At 29.3% G+C, this 23,884-nt stretch overlaps 2 protein-coding genes across 2 annotated transcripts; both read left to right on the top strand.

Moving 5' to 3' along the window:
- Nucleotides 1-5,135: 5,135 nt before the first annotated feature.
- LOC139986417 (UPAR/Ly6 domain-containing protein CG9338) lies at nucleotides 5,136-11,820 on the top strand. The gene is made up of 3 exons (XM_072001735.1): nucleotides 5,136-5,346; nucleotides 10,117-10,347; nucleotides 10,620-11,820. The coding sequence occupies exons 1-3, from the start codon at nucleotides 5,286-5,288 to the stop codon at nucleotides 10,859-10,861; spliced, it is 534 nt and encodes a 177-aa protein (XP_071857836.1). The 5' UTR covers nucleotides 5,136-5,285; the 3' UTR covers nucleotides 10,862-11,820.
- Nucleotides 11,821-11,965: 145 nt separating this feature from the next.
- On the top strand, nucleotides 11,966-17,999 carry LOC141445742 (uncharacterized). The gene is made up of 3 exons (XM_074111680.1): nucleotides 11,966-12,640; nucleotides 13,036-13,197; nucleotides 16,137-17,999. Exons 1-3 carry the CDS (start codon nucleotides 12,499-12,501, stop codon nucleotides 16,343-16,345), a joined length of 513 nt encoding a protein of 170 aa, XP_073967781.1. The 5' UTR covers nucleotides 11,966-12,498; the 3' UTR covers nucleotides 16,346-17,999.
- The last annotated feature ends 5,885 nt before the right edge of the window (nucleotides 18,000-23,884 follow it).

The following is a 23,884-nucleotide window of genomic DNA, read 5'->3' as shown; positions in this document are numbered from 1 at the left end:
AAAATTGTTATAAAAGGAGAAGTAAAGCATATCAAATTTGACAATAATTTTTCATTCCGTACATGGTATTATTCTGTGATAAATATTTGCCCTAAAAATGTCGATTTAAAAAAAAAAATTATAAAAAAAAATAACGGACATAGAAGAAGATTATTCAGTGTGCGATAAACAAGAAACCTCAACAACTGAAAATGGTATGGAAACACATGAAAAGCTAGTTACAACTGAATCGGAGTTAAATATTATAAATAAGCGTTTACGTAAGGGCAAAAAGAAAAGAAATTATCGTTGACAGCAGAGAGTGAAACCGGGCCCGATGGAACAGTTTGGAAAGAAATAGATGCAAGTCCTAAACCTGGCAGGACATCAGTTCTTAATATTTTTAGGGGTATGCTAAACGGCATATAATGAAAGGACAAGTAAAGACGGCATATTATCTTATCATAGATCGTATAAGGGATCATATAATAAAATGTACGGAAGTAGAAGCATTTAGAGTATTGGGGACTAAGAGGGAGTTAAATGCAACAAAATTAGATGCATTTATTGCTCTGATATATACCCGCGGTGCATATCAGGCAAAGAATTAGATGTCTCATATTTGTGGAATAATATTTGGAGACCTGCATTTTTTTCAAAAACAATGAGCAGGAATGACTTTTCTGAAATTATGAGGTTTATACGATTTGATAAGAAGAGCAAAAGAAGCTAACGTTTACGAACCAATAAATTTGCAATGGTATCTACAGTATGGGGCCAATTTACAGAGAATTCATAAAATTGTTATAAACCTAGTGCATACATTACTTTTATATAAAGAATCGGGGAAAAAAGCCATACAATAAAACTATCAACAAGTTCAGATTCATTACTACAAAAAACTTGTCAAGTAAAAAATTGTAAAGGTTACAAAATTACGAAAATTTGTTTAAGATGCGGGAAATATTTATGCGACAAATATACATTTGATAATAAGATAATTTGTAAAAAATGCAGCAAAGTTGAATAAGATATATTTCTATATAAATAAAAGTGTAATTCTATTTAAGTCTATAATTGAAATTAAACAAAAGTAAATTTGGACGAAATTTTATGAAAGTTCATCATTTTATATACATTTAGTTATAAATTAACTATTATCTAAGTTAAATAATAAAAAGTATTACTTCTTTAATTATCGGTCATTTTGACCGCACACGGTAGGAATAGGTATACACGAAGTGTCGATAGGTTTAGTGTTAATAGAAGAGGTCGATAAAGTTCGTGTATGACTGAATATTCAAATTATAATAAAAAACGAATTCCATTTATAAAATTCAAAGTTACTTTCGTATTTCGTCGAAGATTTTTTTCTATAAAAAATTATTTTGACAACGTGAGTAATAAAATGTTTACAAATTGTAGATGTAAATGCTATAATATTATAGTATACAGAGGATTTTTAATAAAAACGTAAAACGTATTCTTGAGATTGATTTCAACGTTAAAATTGGTTTTAATTTAACCAATTTATTAATTTTTACGACTTGATTGATTCCAGTGTAACGAGTCCTAAAACATACCAGATGTAACATTGTCATAGTTTCGCTTTCAAACACAGTATGATGCTAGATATTTAAAATTTTTTATTGTGATATTTTATAATCCGACCATGAATTTAATACTGTACCAGTTCAGGGTTAGTCAGCTTGTTTGCTCAATTATGTTTCATTCTTTGTGAACGAAGTCTTGCACTATTTGAAACGTAATAATTTACGGATACAATTACAACAATAGTACACAAAAAGCAGAGAAATAGAATAAATAGAGGAAAAACAAAAAATATAGAGGAAATTAAATATCTATGGATCCTAAAAACACATTTTGTGTGATACGTAACAATAGTGAATTTCAACAAAAGCTTCATAGAACTCTGTTTACCTTCATAATTGCGTCTTCACAAGAGACGTGTGCATAAGTTGGAGAACGTTATTTATCCATATTTCTTATGAAGATATTAATAAATACCTAAAGAAGGTAGAGAAAAATATACGCGTAATAAGTATTGCTACATGAAATTGTGCATAACGTGATGATACATACACATGTACATGCGTGAAATGTTAGTACAATTAACATCAGTATTTAAAGGTATCGGTACAGACAGACTTTAAAGTAACGAGAAGGCAACGAAACGACTGAAAAGGAAAAAAGATGTTATTACAAATTTTCATAACAAGTGCGAAGTTCTGCACAAAGTTTCTGAAGTTGGAAATAAACTAAGGTTAACAATTCAAGGAATCATAGACAGATATAGCGATGGAAGCATTACAAGAGAAAATAAACCAGGTAACAAGCGTTTAAGAAAGGGAAACGAATATACCGGTCTGTGCATAATTGGCAAGATAAAACAGCAGAAAACAAATGCGATGAAAATAGTATAATGGGTTTGAAAATTGTTTTAATGTTGATGTACAGTCTGCCACAAAAATATTCGGCCATCATGATATTAACTATTTTACTCTGTAGTTTAAGTAATTATGGGAATAAGTATTAGACTGTAATCTGCAGTTAACGTAGACATTTTATTCCTTTATTAAATATTAAATAGCTTTTCAAATACTAAATTGCAAATGGGAAACGTCCAGTTTTGACGTTACAAAAATATTCGGAAATATTTCGCAAAGACTATAGGACATTAATTTATATCTGGAATATAAAGTATAGCGACAAAGAAATACTAAAGGCAGTCGACTATAAAACATGATGGAGAATAAGATCAGTCACAATTTTGGGTTGTGTGAATGCCAACTAGTTTATGGTATATCTTATTTATCTTAAATTATCTTATTTATGTTATATTGCCTTATTTATGGTGTATATTTATGAACCGTAAAGCGCGTATCGATATTTTGAAAGAACATACTCAAGTTAATGCAAACAAAATTGGGCTACAAGATAATTATATTTTCTCACAAGATAATAATACGAAACACGATGTTTATAAATTTAGATACGATGTAAGATGAAAATCCAAATTCCAGTTTATCAATATTTTGTACAATTATTTCAAATTTACACATGTACATTTTACGATAAAAGTATGTTAATTTTTATTATCATTTTTAAACAAATGAATTTTTAAAAGTCCTATTTACGCAAATGAATTCCTTCTTTAAAAACAACCAATTGTGATAGTTGAACCACTTTTCTAAACCCAACAGTTTTCGAGATATCCTGCGAAATATGTTCCCAACCCCCAACTTTCTCTTCATCCCTTCAACATGAATATGAGGACGTAAAAGAAAACGTATCTGTCAAATATTTTTCGAGAACTACAACATACATAATTTTGGTTACAATGTTAGGTGAGGTAATTAACGCTTGGAGATGTTCCCTTGTTAGTCTTGATATGGAACACCTTACACATATTTCGTTAAATGTATTTATTTCCACATCATTCTCCTTGAATTCAATTCAGGATATTTTTTAATCAAATTATATTTTATAATGAGTTATCATTTCTAATAAACTCTTATTTGTGTATCAAATCTTATTTTTATTTTTTTTTCACTACTGAAAAAATGACCTGTCTCTGTTTAGTAATTCGAAAATTTGTTATGATTACATACAAGGATTTGTCGTTTAACTATGGTTGTGAAGGGTTTCATTGAATTCATCGATACAATTTTTATGGACACTGTTTTCACCGATAACAATCCACCGGCGATAGCTTTAACTGACACGCAATATTAGCACAGAGAAATAAGAGAGGGTTTTTGGTTACACAGATTTATCGCTGCAGATAGTTGATAACCGGCTGCCTTACGGCGATCGGATTAAAAAAACTAACCCAAATGCAATACAGAGCACGAGCTGACCAGTAATTAAATAAATTATGCTTTTGTTTCAATTAATTTACGTTCGTAAGTTCTAGTGTAATCTTAACAAATCAATATCAAATTCATGGTCCGTGTTAAGTTTGAGATGGCATTTTTAATGCAACGCGACGTGAGGCAGCCGATCATCACTAACTACAGCAATAAGTAAAAAAAAAAAAAAAAAAAAAAACAAAAAGAATAATAAAAATACAGCAAAGGTACAATAACTACAAGTACGGCGAATAAGCAAAAATACCTACATAAGTGAAGATCTTTTCCTATTTCCCCTTGCTAATACTGTCAATTACTTGAAGCAGTAGTTAGTCAAAGCTATTGTTAGCGAAGTTTGGTGTCGGTGAAGTCTAGCGTCGATGAAATCTGGTATCGGTGAATTGTTGTCGGTGATTTCAATGAGAACCGATTGAAAATGATTGAAGACGTCTCAATGATTACATGTTTCAATCTTAGAGGTAACAATAGAGTAACTTGCTTCTTATATACTTAATACGTATATCCCATTTTATATAATTTTTAAAATCCAAGTCAATTTTATTAATTTCAATTTTTCACGTGAATAGAACAGATTATATTTCAATTGTAAATTTTCCATACATTTAGGTTCTAACAAAAGTGCCTTTACTAAAAGAAAAAAGAAAAAGAGAACAAGAATGTAATAACTATAGAAAAGATGTAGATACAAATTAAAAAAAATTTTTAATTTATTAAAATATAAAAATATAAAAAATTTTAACTAATTCTCGGTCAGTAGTTTAAAGTAATTTTTCATTTATTTCCACATTTTTCTTTAAATTTCGCTTTGCTTAAGAAAGTTACGTCAACACGTAGCAATGAAAATTATTGCATGATATTCTAGAAACTTGGAAGAGTATTCAAGAACTTCAGAGGCTTTTACAAAGCACAAAAATCCAAAAAAGGACCGTATGTTCTTAAACGACCCAGTATTCGGACGACGTCAATAAAATAAGATTGCAGACGAATTAATAATTAATAAGGTTGAAGACGATTAATAATTACTGCATAAGAGATTAGTTTCCTTTTCGGAAAATAAGAATTCACATGAGCATTTGATGAAGCTGAATGCGTAATACTGATCTAGACGTCGAACGATCTAGAGGAAAAGCTTCGGAGGGAAAAAGAAGCTAAATCTCTACGCGACTTGCGCGATTATGCGATCTGTGGAGGAGAGGCGAAAAACAGTGAGGAGTGGTAAAAAGAGGAGAGGAGGTCGGTGAGTGGCGTGGTGAGTGGCGGACCTCGCAATCTCATACTCGCGATCAGGCTGTCGACTCGGCGACAATCCTTCCTTGTGCCAGTGCTTCAACCCCCGTCACGAATCGCAGTTTGTATTCTGCTCCCCGAGAGTAAACTTCTTCAGGTGAAACCTTGTCTCTCGCAACTCCCGGGATGTATCGAAGAATCCTAGTGTTAATTGTTAGTCTCGCGTTCGTGTTGACGGCTCGTGCAGGTGATTATACTGAAAATTTACTTTTTACAAAACGATGCGAAAAAATTTCTTTTTTTTTTCAAATATGGTGGAACACTAGTGAAAATGCAAATGAAAGTTTGTTAAGCAATAAGTTGATTTTACAAGCTGTTGGTGTGTCAATATGAAATATTTACATTTTATGTTTTTAACATTGATTCTATGTTGTGATTAATTTATTGAACGCTTTTCTTTGCAATTTTTTTTATAGAAACGCTCATAGGATATATGGTGGTTTATAAAATACAGACTTTTAGAGTAATGGGATAAACATACCAGTACACATACTGTGCATATAATATATGTATGTGTTATTCTTATATATATATATATGTATATAAAGTATTCCAAATTTCTTCCACCAAACTTCTACGTATTCTATGAGTAACAATAAAACTTATAGATAAGCTCATAAATATTTTGTTAAACACGTACAGGAGAAGTATGAAATAACACTGGACTAGTTTTTCGTTTAGAAAAGCATAAAGGCATGTATATTAGCGGTATTTACGTTAATTTCATTTCAAAGTATTGTTCGATTTTATAAAAATATAATTGATGGAAGTTGAATTTACTACGTTACGAACCTTTCATTCGTTTCTTTAAATTTCCTTATATTAATTCTTTGTATTGATCCTTTATATTATCTCTTTGTATCAATTCTTAATGTACAATTAATTCTTATCTGGCAAATCTTTCGCTTTAAAGTTTTAAGAATGACATAATATTTGCTCATATGAGGGGGCGAATAATTGGCCCTCCTCAGCTTGTCGTTGAGGTTAATGCTGGTTTAAACATTTTATCAAACGAAAACCCACTTCCCTGTTGTTTCGTATTTTTATTATAATCTGTGTATGACATTTTTTCTTATTTTTATTCTAGAATGTAATAGTACCGTTTGACGGAAAAAACTTCAGACACTGTATATACACATCATATATGGTACTTATTATTGATATATGCATAGTAATATGTTTGTATATGTATATATATATGATAAAAATGTGTTAGCTTAAAATTTTTATTCATAATATCCTATACAAATTCATGACATTATTAATACGTATTTCAATTAAAATTAAAAAAGATGTAAATATAGAAAAGCTCGTTAAAAGCTAGGTAATTAGAAATTTTTATTTACGAAATGGATATATGAAAGTAAGAAATTAACTATGATTACTAGTATAATGTATTAGATTATTTCGGAAACTATGCGGATAGATTTATTAGACAAATTATTAAATATCATAGTACTTTTTAATCCTTTTACTTTTACTACAAAGAAGTTCTCATTACCTATTTTATGGTTTTATATTATTATGATTATTTCCAATCGTTATGTTTCTAAACCGTAAACATTAATTTCGATACCAAAAATTAATATAACATTTAACTCTTACAAGAATAAATTTGCACTTGTATTTCAGAAGTACTGTGATTAAGGGCGTTAAAACAAATATTCTTTACCGAATAAATATATATCTCTGATCTCTTTGCATTGCCTTTTAGCATAAAAATTTCAAAAATACAAAGGTACTCCTACTGGCAGGCAATTTTGTCATACATAAGCCGCCTTAGATATTTCGATAATGCTTTGAGTAACAGATTGCATATTTCCTGATTTAGAAGCTGTACGTATTTAAATTTTACTATTGGCTAACTGTATAAATCACAATATTTTTGTAAATATCAATAGAAATTTCATCATGTTATTTTCATACTGGTTTCGGAATAACCGATTAAAGATGTTCCTTACAATCTAATGAATAGACAATATTAGCTATTAGATTCTGCTATAGTTATGCACTATAATAACTGCTGAAATTATTGGGAACGTTAACAGTACAGTATTATGATGTTGCCTTATACACGTTGGTATAAAGATATTCTAATTAATATTGCCAATTGTGTTAAAATTAATGTACATAAATTAATTATCATATAGTATCTAAGCAGTATAGATAATGCAATTTTTATATAAAACTATGTTAAAATTCTATACATTGTATAGACGTTAGGTTAGTATATGGCAACTTAACGTCAGTAAACGTCCCTTTGCATGATGAAAAATGTTACCGGAGGCTATGACTAGACCAGATATATGTAGATTTGCCGGTCAAAGATATTTCCCAATATTTCGCATTGTTCAGCTTTCGATTAGCTATTTGTCCCGTGTATATAGTAATCACATTTACAGTTGGTGTTAATTAACTGTCAGAAACTCTTGATAACTTCGCGATGTCTTTTAATATATATTTATGAGACAACGTGAAAATAAAAAAGATAAAAAAAACCGTTACTCTCGAGTGGCGGATATTATCAATCGATTTGAAACAGTCTGAAACTAGATGGGTACTACGTAGGAGTAGGTTAACTATCGTTTGTCGAACTACGAGATATGGAACAATTTGTAGGGGTGAGTAATACAGTGTCGCGACTCTTGGCGCCACAATACTGCGACCCAAATAATAACTACATTGAACATGCGTATGTTTGAAAACGGGACATTGGAAATATATGCTCGATTATAAACATTCTCACATTTTTCATGTACGTAAGCACCATCCATTGGTTTGTTAGAATTATGTGCGACAGTAGGGAATGTTCCGACGTCGTAGAGGCGTCTACCAGGCGCCAGAGGAAATAGATTATTTACTTCTTCCGGAAAACAAACAATCGTTGAATTGAAATGGACTATAATCTAGAAAAATGGCTTCTATATTTTTCTAAGGAGATTCATACGTTATTATTCTAGAACATTTACGTCTTTCTCTATTTTCTTACCGTTATTGTACTAGATATACGCTGAACAAGAGTGAAAAAGGTTTTACCTATGTAAGATTAATTTTGGAATCTATATGTTGCTATATATATTCTTATTTGTTTGGATTTCAAAAATAATTATCGTGATCTTTTCACGTTCTTATTTTATGTAACATTTAATTCTATATGTTGTTCACTGACTTTTTTACCATATTGTTTATATCAATTTAGAAAGTTGAAAGAATCGTAGCACTTAGTTTTGCAATGACAACGGTTTAATCTAATAATTATTTGAGCGTAATTTTAAATAGTTAAAAAACTAGTAATATCTTTTTTATTATTTGTCGAATAAAATTTAAGTTTGTTATTAGCTCTTATCAACTCTTTTATCTGTTAAAACTAAAAATCCAGTGTTTTATGAATCAAAGATATATAAAATCACTTAATTATAATCTCATCTATTTTCTAAAACGTGAACTTTATAGTGTTTATAATAACGGAGTGGTGGGCTGTTTTGATTTTTAAGTAATACAATTTCTTGCCGAAACAAACATTAAGCAAATGCACACAACCGTGGCTATATCTTGTAAATATTTCGTGTCAAACATGAAATATGTAAAGTACTTGTGAGAGGTGTATGAAAATACTGCAATGTCAAACTCAACAACTTTCGAGTGATACAAACGTTGAAGGTGAAGAATCGCGAGATAATGATGAAAGAAGTAACTGTCCGTGCACAATGGGAAATGAATTTGCTAATTGTAATTAATGAAAGAAGTTCAAATGTTTCGATATTCTATTTACTCGACGAAATGGAACTCTTGTAGATTTGTCTCAATTTCCAAAATTCAATTAGAACAGAAAAATCAACGTTTTGAAAAAATATTAATTATTCAAAAAAATGTTACAAGTGAACTACCTGATATATGAAAACAAGGTATTGTTTATTACTTTTCTGTTGTTGAACGATTACTGCAAAATATACCATGTTCATGTAGTTTTATGTATGTTTACTACATGTAAGTAGAATTACAAGCAATAACGTCATTAGTGGTACGCTTCTACTTAATATTAGGTTGTCCGAAAAGTTTCTTTCGTTTTATGAGGAAATAATAAACGTACACTGTTTTTTGTTTTATATTATTTTGTCGAATTACGTACGAACCATTTTCTTCTGTTGAGATAAACACCATAACATTTCACAGACTTGGTTTCATGTTTGCTTGAAGGTGCACTGTTGTAAAAAACACGTTTACGAAAGAAAGACACTTTTAGGACAATCTAATAATTACTTCATTAAATAATTAATTATACTGTATTATTTCAACATTCAACAATTATCATTACAACAATTATCATTACAACAAGACTACTGGGGTATTCATAATCCTCAGAAACCTAACAATATCGAATCTATATTATCATAATGTTGCATGATCCATCAGTAAAATCCGATATGTAGAGAATATCTTTTGAGATTATATTATTTGAGAAAAATGTTGTAAATCAATGTTTCAAGGTTTTAAAAGTTCTATTAAATGTTCATATTCGTTTGATCTTGAGTGGATCTAGGTCATGTCAAGATTGACATGATTTTTGCAAATGGAATACCCCATTTTTTATTATGCAGTGTTAGAGCTGACGGCAATATGACCTTTCCAAAACACTGGTTGATGACCTATATTTGTAAAGAATTACTTGAGTGATCTAGAAGTGCCGCCAGTACTAGCATTATCCAGGTTGCACCTCGTGCCTCGAGGTCGAATTTTATGGTTTTAAAAGATCATATTGACCTTGATGTAACCTTGGCCTTAAAACTTTGGTCGGAAACATTGTTGGAAAAATATTTCAAAATATTTGGCCGTTTTCAGGCTTATCTAATGTTCTGTACGTTTAATATTATGCGACGGAAATAATTCTAATTCTGCAAAAATTATTTTTATAAGAACGTATTTTGTATTACAAATAACTGTTCTTTTTGTTTCACAGATAAGAATGTAAGATGCTATGTGTGTACTTCATTAACGCATCCTAATTGTGAAACAGATCCTAAGGCACATAATCTTGAACTTGTCGAATGTACTTTAGACCACATGCTGGATTGGAAACTGAAAATTCAACAGCACAAAGCTTTAAATTGGGCAGCACCAATTTTTGAGTTTGACAATTTGGATCACGAACTTGTCGCTCCAATGGCGTGTGCTAAAATGATTTTGAAGGGTAAATTATTCAGAGTATTAGAATTTTAGCTCATCATCGTGATAGATTTCAAATTTAGAAATGGTGTGAATAAACGAGCGAATGCGTGAATACGAGGGTGAAAGTGCCAAATGAAAATCTGTTGCGCCATACTTCTACTATTATCTTTATAATCAAACGTATAATTATTATTCAAATTATCATTTATCTGATTAATTACCTACCTGATTATTTAATTACCAATTATCCATCGAACGAATATAAGCGAAGGAACTTTTATTTATGTTTATTAGATAAATATCAAAACATCACAATGAGAAGTTGCCAAACAGCGAAGACTGAGGCCGTTGACCCGTGCAAATCGATAAATGCAATGGTCCCTACATTAACTACGGACGATAAGAAGCTGGAATTTTGTGAATTATGCACGGAGGACGCTTGCAATAGTTCGATTACAATTTCGCCAACAATTTCCTTTACTTTGTTGTTCGCTCTTGGAGCTGTAGTTTTGGGCTGTTTTTATAACAGCGCGTAACCTTTATATATCAAAATATAGAGTTGATTGCGATCGGCCTTACAGGCGTTGCTCGTTAATCGATTCATAGCGTATTCTAAGACTTGAAAACACACACATTAAGCATATACATTGTTCACTAATATTTCACATCGTGCCACGAGTATGTATCATACAATGGATATTCGAAAAAAAGAAAAAAAAAAAAAAAAATGAAAAATTTAGCGCTGTTAGATTAATTTTTGACTAACGAATTAATTATTTTTCTGTACATTTTTATCGTTTTCTATATACGTACATAATCTTTATTTGTATTTTCTGTAGCAAGATCGTAAGTTCCTATTTCGTACAGACGAAAGATACAAATTATTAAATAATCACTTCTTTTCGCGGTTAAATTAAACTCGCGATAGTCTATAAGGGAATTCATCAGATTTGTTCCATTATTTTAGAATGACTTCTGATATATATAAACGTTTCTGTCTTGTTTCTTTCCTGTTTCATAGTGAAATGAAAACAACGAAATACGTATGAAAGAATTCCAGACAGAAATGTGACTTTCCACACAATTTCTATTGTCCAAATTTTAAGAATAAATTGGCTAGCAGATTTTGTATATCGAATATTTCGAGAAGCTCATTTCTATAGAATTATATTTAACGACTAATAACTTTATGCTGATTGAGCAATGGTCATTGCCTGTATGTGTGTTCATTATAAAAATTCGGATGTATTATGTATATTTGTCAAATTGCATTTGCGATTAACTTCATTAAGCACGACTTTACAAGCATAAAGAAGTAAATATATGTATATTATATATGTACTTGAACTTATATGTGTATTATACATACAAACGAAGAGGCTTATGAAATATCAAATTTGGCTAATGTTTATATCACGGAATGCTACTTAGCTTCTAAAGATGGAATATATTATTATCGAAAATTGTGACGAGCAATAAATATATATCGACCTATTGTACTGTTTTATCGTTAAAAATTCAATCCACAATTTTTCGACAAATAGTAAGCAGTAAGAATTTTAAACTTTGTACATAAATGTGCGCATTAGAAAAATATACGTAATCCGTGAGGTTTCTCTAAGCGGTTAAGAGCGATGTCTTTCCATATTAATGGAAATATACGTTTTCGAGAAAATTTTTAAAGAAACGATATTCTCAAACGTAGAAATGTAGACTACTAATTTCAAGCTTATCAAATATTGAAATAAATGAACATTTATGTATGCGTGGTTCTTAAAAGAAACGATAGGTGATATGCGGTTAAAACTTGTCACGGCATTATCTATTTTATTCACTTTCCTATTAATGTTATTTGTAAATATGTATTAATATTCACACTTAGTTCTAATATTAACACCGTGTTTGTTTACAATAATTCGAAAGATATTATAGCTTGATTTTTAAATATGTATTCCAATGTAATATCTGTGCACTATAATTCTAAACGAGAAAAATTTAAAAAATATATAATTGGAAGGGTTTGAAAATGCAATTACTCTGTACAGTTTTTTATGGTACTTACTTTATGATGATTATTCAATTATTAAATGCAACACTGAGGAACAATGTTGTTTGATAATTTTAACGTTTATAGATTATTACGTACACGAGGAAGATTGTATGCATAATATGTATGTATTTCTTAATACGTTTAACATTTGCACTGCAGACATCTGCTACAGTCCTTACCTTTATTATCATAGATAAGATAGCAGGTAGAACCAACATGGCTGCACAAGTTAGTTTGGCGATAATAATTGTTCTCATGAATTTGGGTAAGTAGAGCTTAAATCGATAGCTTTTAATATTATTTTTGTGCAAGCGTTCAATGGAAATGACACTTGGTTACTATTAACGCAATTGATAAGTATTAGGAAAATTCAAAACGAATTTAATGGACAGTAATTATTACAAGTACTTTGTTATAATTCTTAGTCGAAAAAGTTTAGTAATTCACGCAAAAGTCACTTACAATTCACAAAGAATAATTGCAATTATGCAAAGTGTCACCACCATGATATTCATTAATATCTTGTATATAGCTGTAATGATTTACAGTTAGATTAATTCCGCTACTTCACCTTTAACTTTGTTTACTTCTAAGCTTAACATTCTTTTCAATCTTACTTGTTGACTACTTTAAAATTGAGAAAATTCAACCACTTAACAGAATTCACGACAGGAGGAAATCTATGGTGTTACCAATGCAATACCGATTTGACAAACGGACATACAAGAGAGTGCAACGATCCTTACGTCCCGACGCCTTATTTCGACTTAGTTCTCTGTCCCCAAAACGAGTCGCAGAATTGTCTTAAAAGCGTCATCGATTGTGCGTATAAAGTATATCCAATTGTAAATTACTGTTGCGTGCGCTCACCTTCATTACGTGCACGCATCGTATACATGTATGCAAATTGCATATGCACATATCTACTACGTGCTTATATTAACGTTGATTGCATTCGCACACGCTTCTACATACTAAACAGCTAATACCTTGGTACTCCTTAGACTATGTTAAGAAATGTGTTTGTATTGTCAAAATGTCATAAGTGACATATGCGAATACTTACAAATGAAACGTTTACTTATCTACAAAGCGTTTCGGTTCCTTCTTGCAAAACTGTCGGTATATTTCATGTATGAGTAAGAATGAAAAAAAGTGTTATGCAAATGAGACTCGTATATGCTTTATTAGCAAATTTACTGCGGAAATACAAAATGGTAACAAATTATTTTTCATCTAAATATAGTAATTAAACAAGCACAAGCTTAATATCAATGCAACTCACATTACTAGACATTGCGATATTGGATTTTTCATTGCATAAAATATCAAAAGAAAACGTTTGCACGATAAGATTAAGGAATTTTTTTTACAATGGAAATAAAAAAAAAAAATCTTTTATGTACATACAGTGGTTGCAAAAGGTATTTGTGCTATTTTTGACCTACATTTCATTTTCACAGTACGAATTTTTTAACAAAAAAAAAAAAAAGAAAATGCTATGATAAATACAATGATAAAAGAAAATGTATTAGGGGGAAGGACTTTATATACCTAATGATGTTTATATTTATGGTGATATATAGACATGTATCTATCTATCGTGTACAGACTCAGAAAAGCTATACTTTATGTAGCTCACTCTGTATATCATGTTTCTAATTACAAATATGCAAATTTCAAATTGAACAATAATGTCACGTAATCGAAATTAATGTACATTTTGCAATTAATACAGCACAGATGCTTTACACTTTTCAAGAGTATATTCAGTTTTTGATGAATTATTTATTAATTGTGATACAAAGTGTTTCAATTAAAAACTGGTTATTATATTATAATGTAATAACACGATAAAGGATTTTTAATTATTTTTTCGTAGCTCAAGAAACATATGATTTTATAGTAATTATGTCATAATTCAAAATCATGTAGTTTCTCTTATTGTTTTCAATTTACTTGTAATATTTTTGAAACATATGCCACAAACTACACGCGCACTCTTTATACGTCTGAATTTTCAGTTAAAACTTGTTTTATGCTTTCACTAGTCATTCTTTTTTATTTCTTAGTGTTAGTTTTTCCTTAATTCAAGAGTCTTCTAATATTGCTTTTCAATCATTTAAAATTTCCCATGTAGTCTACTCTCGGTTGCAATTCTCCATGATTTACAATTATGTATTCATAATTTATTCATAATTAATTCATAATATCATATTTATTCATAATTATCATCTCATGATTTTGAACTTTATCTTATTTCAAATGTTTACGCCATTCGAACAATTGATTACTTTAATTGTTCCTTTGGAATACGCATAGGAGCATTTGTTCTGTTCAGAATATATTAAAGATTTTGTGAGATCATCGCGAGTAAAACTTACCAGCATGGTCACAAAGAAAGAATACTTTTGAGCTGGAATCATAAAATATTATATTTTAGAAGTTTTAGTTTCTTTTGCAATCAATAATCGGTGTACTAATATAATAAATGTAGCGTTATAAACTCAATATTTTCGAAGGATAATATAGAGACACGTGTAAAGATACAAGCTGCTGAAGTTTTTGACCTGGATAAAATATCACCAAATTTTCGAGAAATACAGATTGTTTCACGTTATGTCAATTCAGATACCGCCACACACCGGAAAAGGGATAATTGACTTTTTAATAATAATCATATGTTTCCTAATATATATATGTATCCTAAGCATACTAATGGTATCTTGGACATTCTGAACAAAATCCACACTAGGCGTCTTTTAACATTCAAAGCATGAACGTTAAACAGACACTTAGGCATTTTTTAACATCTACGAAGTAGACATCTTCTACTACTAGCAGAGCAAACATCAAGCGAACACACAAAGATACATTCTATATTTACAGGAACACGGTTATATAAACACATATAGTTATGTATAAAATATTATGTAATAAATCTTTCGCATCTAAATGATAGATACGGACTTTTGGAGGATTAATGAAACACCAAAATACGTTTGAATTCTTAATTTTTCTCTCATAAAGGGATATGTCACTTTCAATACTGTATTGAATGATATAAACGTAAATTAACAAAATTATCGATTTATAGAATTGATAAATAGATATATCATCGATATTTATCACTCTTGTATTGCTTGTCACTACAAATCAATTACAGACGTGTAGTATACGTACGCGTTTACTTGATGAATTTTTAATTTCGATTTTTTCAAAATCGGAGCTTCTTCGGACAGACGTTACATTTATTTTTTCGATTTATTTTTACACGCAAAATCATTCTTCGAAGTATCACTTTTCAAAGATGATAGTATAATGCTTATGCTTAAACATAAACATAAAATTTATGATCGTATAATAATTAAATCATTTATTGAAAACCACAACAAAGATCTATCTATGTTAGATGAGTGACATAAAGTAGTGATAACAATTTATCATAACTATACAAACATGGAAATATTTTTTTATTTACTGTTAATTTGTTAGTAAAATCAAAATCACATTCAGTCTTTTGAGAAGTCAGTTGTTTTAATGGCACCGTAAGATTCCTTCTCACGTTTGTAAGAAATTATATAAAATAAATACTTGATACGCTACATTCAATGCTAAACTTAGTAACGCTGGTATCCAATCTTGCAATTCTTGCTTTTTATCATCGTCACATTGATTGTCATTTAGCTTAGCTTTAAGCTTTTTCTGTTTATGATGCTGCCGAGATTATAAAATAACTACATATTTCCTTCATGATGTAGATGGGCACATATTGGTAACGGTGCGAGGTTGCGTCCCGTCACGAGAAATCGATGGATACTGCCAATTAGAGGAATATTTTCAGGGATCCAGAATTGCGTGTTCTTTCTGCGAAGGCTACGCTTGTAACAATCAAAATTCTACTCGTGTATTCCTGCTACACAATTTAGCATTTCTTTTAGCTTCCATCGCTATAATATTGTATTTATAATAATATTTACTTTGCGTCTTATTTAATTCTTAATTATTCCATTCCAAAAATATTAAGTTGCAACATACGATACGATCGATTCCACAAACACGAAAAATGTTTCAGATTTTAGTGTAGCTAAATGTGTAGTTAAATATGTTAGTAGTCTGTAATCAATGTTAATATTTTTATCATTAATATTTTAAAATAAATGTAAATAATAATTCCTCGCCGATATTTAATTTTACAAATAATCTGTCATTTAGTATTCTGATGGTGATGTAATTAAAAAAAATTTAATATGCGCGATGACCGTTTCGCTTTATATTTTGCATACTGCATTTTTTTCTGTTATTAATCAGAAGTCCAATAAAAACGCCGAAGTTGCGGAACCGATTTGTATTCTCGTTAGTGATACCGCTGTGATACACATTACATTTACGAAATGATATTAAAAATTTGTCAACAAAAAGATTTAATTCTGTGTGAAAATTTGTACGTCCTAATCTATGAGAAGATAGAGATTCAAAAACGATAAAAATTATCGAGTTAAAATGAAATTCAATCATTGATCATTCTGGAATATTTCAATTTTTGAGAATAAAGATTTTGTGCAACAAAACACGTGAAATGTAAAATTAAAGGTATGAAATTGTTTTGTACACTCGATATATCACTTTTAGATTTGAAGCTATTCGGATACGACATGATCGGTGTTTTAGCAGTTGCTTTATTTTAAAATGACAGGAATTGCGTCGATACGGATCATAGATGAGAATCAAATTTGTGTGCTTTTTCTGTATAAATTTGGAATTGGTTATATCACAGTGGAAGCTGTTCACCATATTGACATAGGTTTGAAAAAAGATGTAATAAATGAACATACTTAAGATGAGGAGGTTCAAATGTCGACGACCAAACCAAACAAGTTTCGGATTAAGTTCAATTAAAGATTTTAATTGAATATCGTATGCGTAAATTCCAAATGTTGTATACAAATTAGATTTATACAACACATTTGTGTCATCTATCAGCCACAGAAAAAATCAAAAGTTAGTCTAATGATTTTATTATGTTTAGAAGCAATAATATTTAGAAATATATGAACTTTTTTTTTCTCTTGTACAAAATAAAAAATTTAAACATTTATACACAAAAAGGTATAGCTCATCAATTTCGTTCACTTTGATATATATTGTCAGGCTCAATGTTCGGAGTAATTTCACTTGTACATACATACATACATATATACACGGTCTGTCGTAAAAGCAACCGAACTTTTAAATAACAAGGCAGAGGCATCATTTTGGGGAAAATATTTCATTTTATTCAAATCACATTTCCCCTGATATAACGATTTGTATGATAAACCAATGCGACAAACAATTGTTACACATCTTATTCCTTTGAGAATGCTCGTCGCAGCCTTCCAAATGCCTTGAATGTTGAATGTTGTCATAATACGCAATACTATATTATGTTATAATCTATTACGTTGTATAGTATGATGTTATATAATATTACGTTATAATGTATTACATTATAGAATATTACGTTATACTATATTACGTTACATAGTATTACATTATATTATATTACGTTATACAGTATTAAGCTATATTATATTATTTTATAATGTATTACGTTACAATGTTTTTCGTTATATAGTACTACGTTATATGTATTGCGGTATAGCATATTACGTCATATTATATTGTATTACATTATATTATATCACGTTATAATGTCTTGCGTTAAATTATATTATGTTGTAGTATATTATGTGGTATTGTATTGCGTGGTATTGTATTACGGTATATTCTATTACGTTATAATGTATTCCGTTATATTATATTATGCTGTAGTATATTACGTAGTATTGTATTACGTGATATTGTATTAGGGTATATTATATTACCTTATGTTATATTACGTTATACTGTATTACGTAATATTGTATTACATTATATTATATCACGTTATATTATATTGCGTTATGTTCTATTACGTTATATTATATTACGTTAAATTGTATCACGTATTACGTATGGTATTGTATTGCGTTATCTTATATTATGTTATATTGTATTTCGTTATATTATATCGCTTAAGTATCACTACACGTAATTAATTTATGAACTTTTATGCACGAAGAATTTAGTACAGAATCTAATGAAGCTTCTACAATTCTTTTGAGACTAACTTAATTTCGCATAAAGTTGGCATATATGAAAAATCGCAGAAACGAGGGACGATGCCTCGGACTTTCGTATAATTTACGTCATACGTAATTAATTTACGAACATTTATGCACGAAGAATTTAGTACAGGATTTAAGGAAGCTTCTTCAATACCTTAGAGAGTGAATTAATATCGCAAAGAATTGTCACATATGAAAAATCGCAAACCCCTATCGCGCTAGCTGCCATATTTGCCACGATTATTGTCCATAACTAATTAATTAAAGGAAAATTGTTTCTAAGAAGATTAGAACAGAAAAGAATTTCTAAATTTGAGAAAAAGGCAGATATGGGAATTTTACTAGGTTACAATGAGATCGGTTATGGAGTTCTTGTAAATAATAAAATAATAGTTGCGAGACATGTTGATATCGTAGAAAGAGATGTAAAATCGTATCGGTTTAAATGAATCAGACGAAGAAAATAACGATTGTGTAAATGACGAATCATCGGGTAGCTTTGAAAGCGCTGATGAAATTGTACAAGAAAAAGTTAAAGAAAATAAAAATGGTTCGAAATCTAAGATTAATTTTGAGCGTATACCATATAAATCAAAACGCGAGAGAAAAGAACCAATTAAATATCTAGGAAATATATATAGTAATAATATTTAGGCAAATTATTGTAGTGTAGATACTCCTCTTACATTTGAGAAGGCGATTGAAAGTAATGTCTGTAAAAATTGGAAGATGGATATGAATAAAGAAATAGAATGTATAAATAAAAATAAAACGTGGAAATTAGTTGATAAGATACAAGAAAAAAAGATTTTGGATGTAATGTGAATTTACACAAGAAAATCAGATGGAAGATATAAAGCTATGTTAGTCGTAGGAGGTTTTCAATAAACAAATGTAATTGATGACATATATTCTCCTGTAGTAAAAATGCAAACGTTAAAAATATTATTATCTCATTGTTGTAAAATGGGCCTAGTTATTGGACAAATGGATGTAGAAACTGCATTCTTAAATGATAAAGTAATCTCTGAGATATTTGTCAATCAACCGAAAGGATACGAAGATAGTACGAATAGGGTATGTAAACTGGAAAAGTTACTACATGGTTTAAGAGAGTCTGAGAGCTGGTATGAATGTTAAAATAAATTTCTGATAAATTTAGGATTTAAAAGGAGTAATATAGATTACTGTCTACGTATTTTTAAGAAAGGAATAGATATTGTTTATTTACTTGTATATGTAAATGATTTATTGTTTTGTACCATGAGCAAAGAGAAAATACAAGATATAAAGAAACTTTTAGCTGATAAATTTAAAATGAAAGATTTAGACGAAATAAAAGAATATTTAGGAAGTAACGTTGAACATGATTATTATAAAAAAAAAAAAAAAAAAAGAAATGAAATTAAGCTAATTCAGACAAAATGTATTGAGCATTAGTAAGCAAGTATAAGTTGTAAAATAATAAATTATATAATACACCTATGGATACGAATGTGAAAATTGAAACGGATGATGTATGTGAAAGTAATATTAAACATAGAAATTTGATTGGTACATTATTACATGTAAGCTCAGCTACAAGACCTGATGTAAGTTATAGCGTTAACTATTTAAGTAGATTTCAAAACTGTTACAATGAAACTCGTTATAAATATGCGTTGCGAATACTTAAATATTTGTATGTAACAAAAGACTTAAAATTAGAATATAAGAAAAATGAAGAGGTTGAAACTTTAGATTGTTATGTAGATTCGGATTGGCCAGGTGATATTAATGATAGGAAGTCTACCATTAAGTATGTAATTCGATTATGTGGTAATGTAATTCATTGGAAATCAGAAAGATAAAAATGTGTAACAAAAGACCCGACATTTGCTGAATACACAGCATTATCAGAAGCAGTTTACGAATTAATATTTATAAGGGAAGTGGTTAGAACATTTAATGTACGGATAGATAAGTCAATAAAGATTTACAAAGATAATTCCGGAACTATTAATAGCGAAATATGGAAATTTTACGAAAAGTTCAAAACATATAGAAATTCATTATCATTATATACATGAATATGTAAAAGAAAATACAATCGATGTAATTAAAATTAAATCTGATGAGAATATTGCGGACATATTCACAAAGTCTTTGTATAGAGAAAAATATGAAAAATGTAGACAACTAATGAATGTAAAATGAAAGGAAATATGTAAAACCAAAGTGTACAATATAAATGTAAGGAGGCGTGTTAGAAAATAGATGTGTGTACATTTGTATTTTTCGAGCGAGGAATGAAAGAGAGAAAGACAAAAGGAAAACGCAGAAAAACATAAGACGAGCGCATTGCGTATGTGTTGAATGAATGAGTGTCTAATAAGGCAAATTCATACCTGTTTGAGATGTACAAGAGAATAGAGCGCTACTTGTTAATACTTCAAGTTATTATGTTTCAAGTAAAATAGTTATTCTGTTCTATATAAATTTTGTATTTAATAAAACATTATATAGTATTACTTTAAAAAACTATTAATTTATAACGTTTGAGCTATTAATTTATTATATTATATTAACATTTAAACCATTAATCTATAACATTTAAAGCATTAATTTAAAATATTTAAAACATTAACTTATAACATTTACACTATAAATTTAAAACATTTAAAACATTAATTTACAACATTTAAAATATTTATTTAAAACAATTAAACCATTAACTAATAACATTTAAACCATTAATTTATAACAATTACACCATTAATTAATAACAACTGAACTATTAATTAATAACAATTAAACCTTTAATTAATAACGATTGAATCATTACTTAATAACATTTAAACCATTAATTTTTAACAATTAAACCATAAATTTAAAACAATTAAACCAACAATTAACAACATTTAAGTCATTAATTTATAACATTTAAACTATTAATTAACAACATTTATACCACTAATTAATAACATTTAAGTCATTAATTTTTAAAAACCTAAACTCGTTTAAGAACCCTACTCATATAAAAATCTGAATATTAGAAGGAACAGGGATGGTATATGATATGTGTAGGAGTCCTCTTCTGTTGGTTCTCCGATGGTATCTGAAACAAACTCAAGTCGGATAAGGTTTAGTAGAATTTTACAAGAATTTTACAGTTATAATTCACAGAAGATAAAGATGAAAAGCTGATTTGTGATTTTTAGCTCTTCTCTTTTAAACATATCTCTTCAATTCATATTTCATTTATAATTTTCAATCCATATTCCAAATTCCACTATTCATTCTTGAATCTTTGATGTAATACTTATAATTTGAAATGCCGTTTATGTATATAAGTGTACTTCCTAGAAGTTGATAAATCTACAACAAACTTATTTATTTTATTAGTACATATGATAGAAAAAAAGGTGAAAGTTGAAGTGAGGACGTTTTAGACATAAAAAACGATTAAATTATAAAAATAAATCATAGTATTTTCTTATATATCCATCATTTTATCATATTAATCAGATTTGTGCAAGTTTAAAGTAACTTAAATTTCAGTTTGAAATTAAATATTTCAATTTAGACTTTATCAAAATTGAAAAATTTATTTTAAATATGATGATGAAAAAAGAATCGATTAAAGTCACAATTTGCTTTATCGAATTATTTAATACATCTATACTTTCTTTTTATAAAAAGTTTAACTATTGTTCATTGCATTAAAAATTTCCGACAAATTTAATGTGCTCGTATTTTTCATTTCAATGATTGTGTGTGTATGCAGTTTCAATTGGTTTCAGATATGACGTTTTCCGTATAATCTCTATTTCATTATATAATTTTTGCACAAATTACCGAGAAAGATATACTTTTTAAGAACTCGAACTCTACTACATTTCATGTTAGCTTAACTTGGAACTTTTCTTTTAACTTTTTGGAAAGGCCAACAGATCTTTATTGTCAACGCGAAGAGTCGAACTCACGTCGAATTACATTCGCACAATGTTTTCTGTGCAAGATTCTTGAATATAAACGATAATCGCGAAGAAACTTTGATTTATGCACAGCAAATTGAAACATCTACAAAATTACTTTGTGCTTAATTAATCGAAAGTACTATGAACGAGAAAATTATAACTCTAATAACAAACGGTCACTGTTAATACCATAAAATAATGAAATAAGATCTTAATGGTATAATGGTATATTTCAAATAAATTAATAGACTACAAAATGTTATTAACTTCATTATCGTTATTCTCCATTTTCTTTTCATTTAGTAGAAAATTTTTGTATCGTATAATTCAAATATATTGATATATCATCTTTCATTTTTTTGAAATGCAATATATATCTTTTTTATGTTTTGTACGTTTTGTAATTATGAAATAAAATCATCTATAATAATTTTAAATAATGCAACCTTAAATTAAAGATATTCATCAGTATCGAACAGATATATTGTTCAACAGTATTTCCATTAACAAACGCCCAGAGGGATGCTGAAAAAAACATCCAATAGCGAGAAGGACGATTTACTCGATAAAATACCCGAACAAACCGCGAGTGGAATACTTTTCTATTTCGCAATGCTAATTTATTAAATCTATAATTATAAAATAGAAATTTCTCAAAATAAATCGCAAGGAGTGCTTTATAATATTTCCAAAATTATTTAATTTGTTATTGATAAAAAAAAGAAAAAAAAAAATAAGGAAAAATGAAAAATTCGCGGAAGCATACATCGCACTAGGGTGTTTTAATCATTAATCATTGACGCAACACTAAATAAATACTAATCTGTGCACTCACGTTTCGACATACGCAACGCTAATGTCGCGTAAAAATTAAGATAAAACAAGAAACTTGACAATTTCCGAACAGGAGATCGAGTTCTTTATTTTTTACTCAATTTTTACAGTATTATTTTTGGTTAGCGATGATACACTTTTGATACTTAGGGTAGTTGAGAATTTTTTAGACTAACTGGATGATTTTGGAGGGAGCGTTTATATTATTTTATTCGTTGGAGTGGGAGAAGGCTTTGGTCATACTTATCATATATTTCGGAGAACGGCTAGAGTGACCGAATGCCACCCAGGCGGCAGAGAACAGGTGCTGACTGGACGGTCACACGTGATAAGGCGCCCGGAAGTTTGGTTTTTCATATAGCTGCTCGAATTTCACCTGTGACACGTGCGTAGTCACCTCCTCGTGGTGAGACCTGGTAATTGGCATCGTTTTCCAAAAATTGATCAGTTGATTAATCTTTGTAAAACGTTGTCAAGCTAAGAACTACGCACTAGTCCAGTTTGGGTCACTGAAAGCCGCGAAAAGAATTGTGGATGATCTAGACTGGCTTGCGACGTGAGACATCC

This window comes from Bombus fervidus, chromosome 4 (genome assembly GCF_041682495.2).
Source record: "Bombus fervidus isolate BK054 chromosome 4, iyBomFerv1, whole genome shotgun sequence".
Classification (NCBI taxonomy): domain Eukaryota; kingdom Metazoa; phylum Arthropoda; class Insecta; order Hymenoptera; family Apidae; genus Bombus; species Bombus fervidus.
This window is presented reverse-complemented; position numbering and strand designations above follow the sequence as displayed.

Bases quoted from the DNA above. Each gene is read 5' to 3' on its own strand.
- LOC141445742 (XM_074111680.1), top strand. From the start codon at position 12,499: ATGTATTTCTTAATACGTTTAACATTTGCACTGCAGACATCTGCTACA. The intron at 12,641-13,035 runs GTAAGTAGAGCT...ACCACTTAACAG, and splicing joins AATTGTTCTCATGAATTTGG to AATTCACGACAGGAGGAAAT. The intron at 13,198-16,136 runs GTGCGTATAAAG...TTCATGATGTAG, and splicing joins TCTTAAAAGCGTCATCGATT to ATGGGCACATATTGGTAACG.
- LOC139986417 (XM_072001735.1), top strand. From the start codon at position 5,286: ATGTATCGAAGAATCCTAGTGTTAATTGTTAGTCTCGCGTTCGTGTTG. The intron at 5,347-10,116 runs GTGATTATACTG...TTTGTTTCACAG, and splicing joins CGTGTTGACGGCTCGTGCAG to ATAAGAATGTAAGATGCTAT. The intron at 10,348-10,619 runs GTAAATTATTCA...TATGTTTATTAG, and splicing joins TGCTAAAATGATTTTGAAGG to ATAAATATCAAAACATCACA.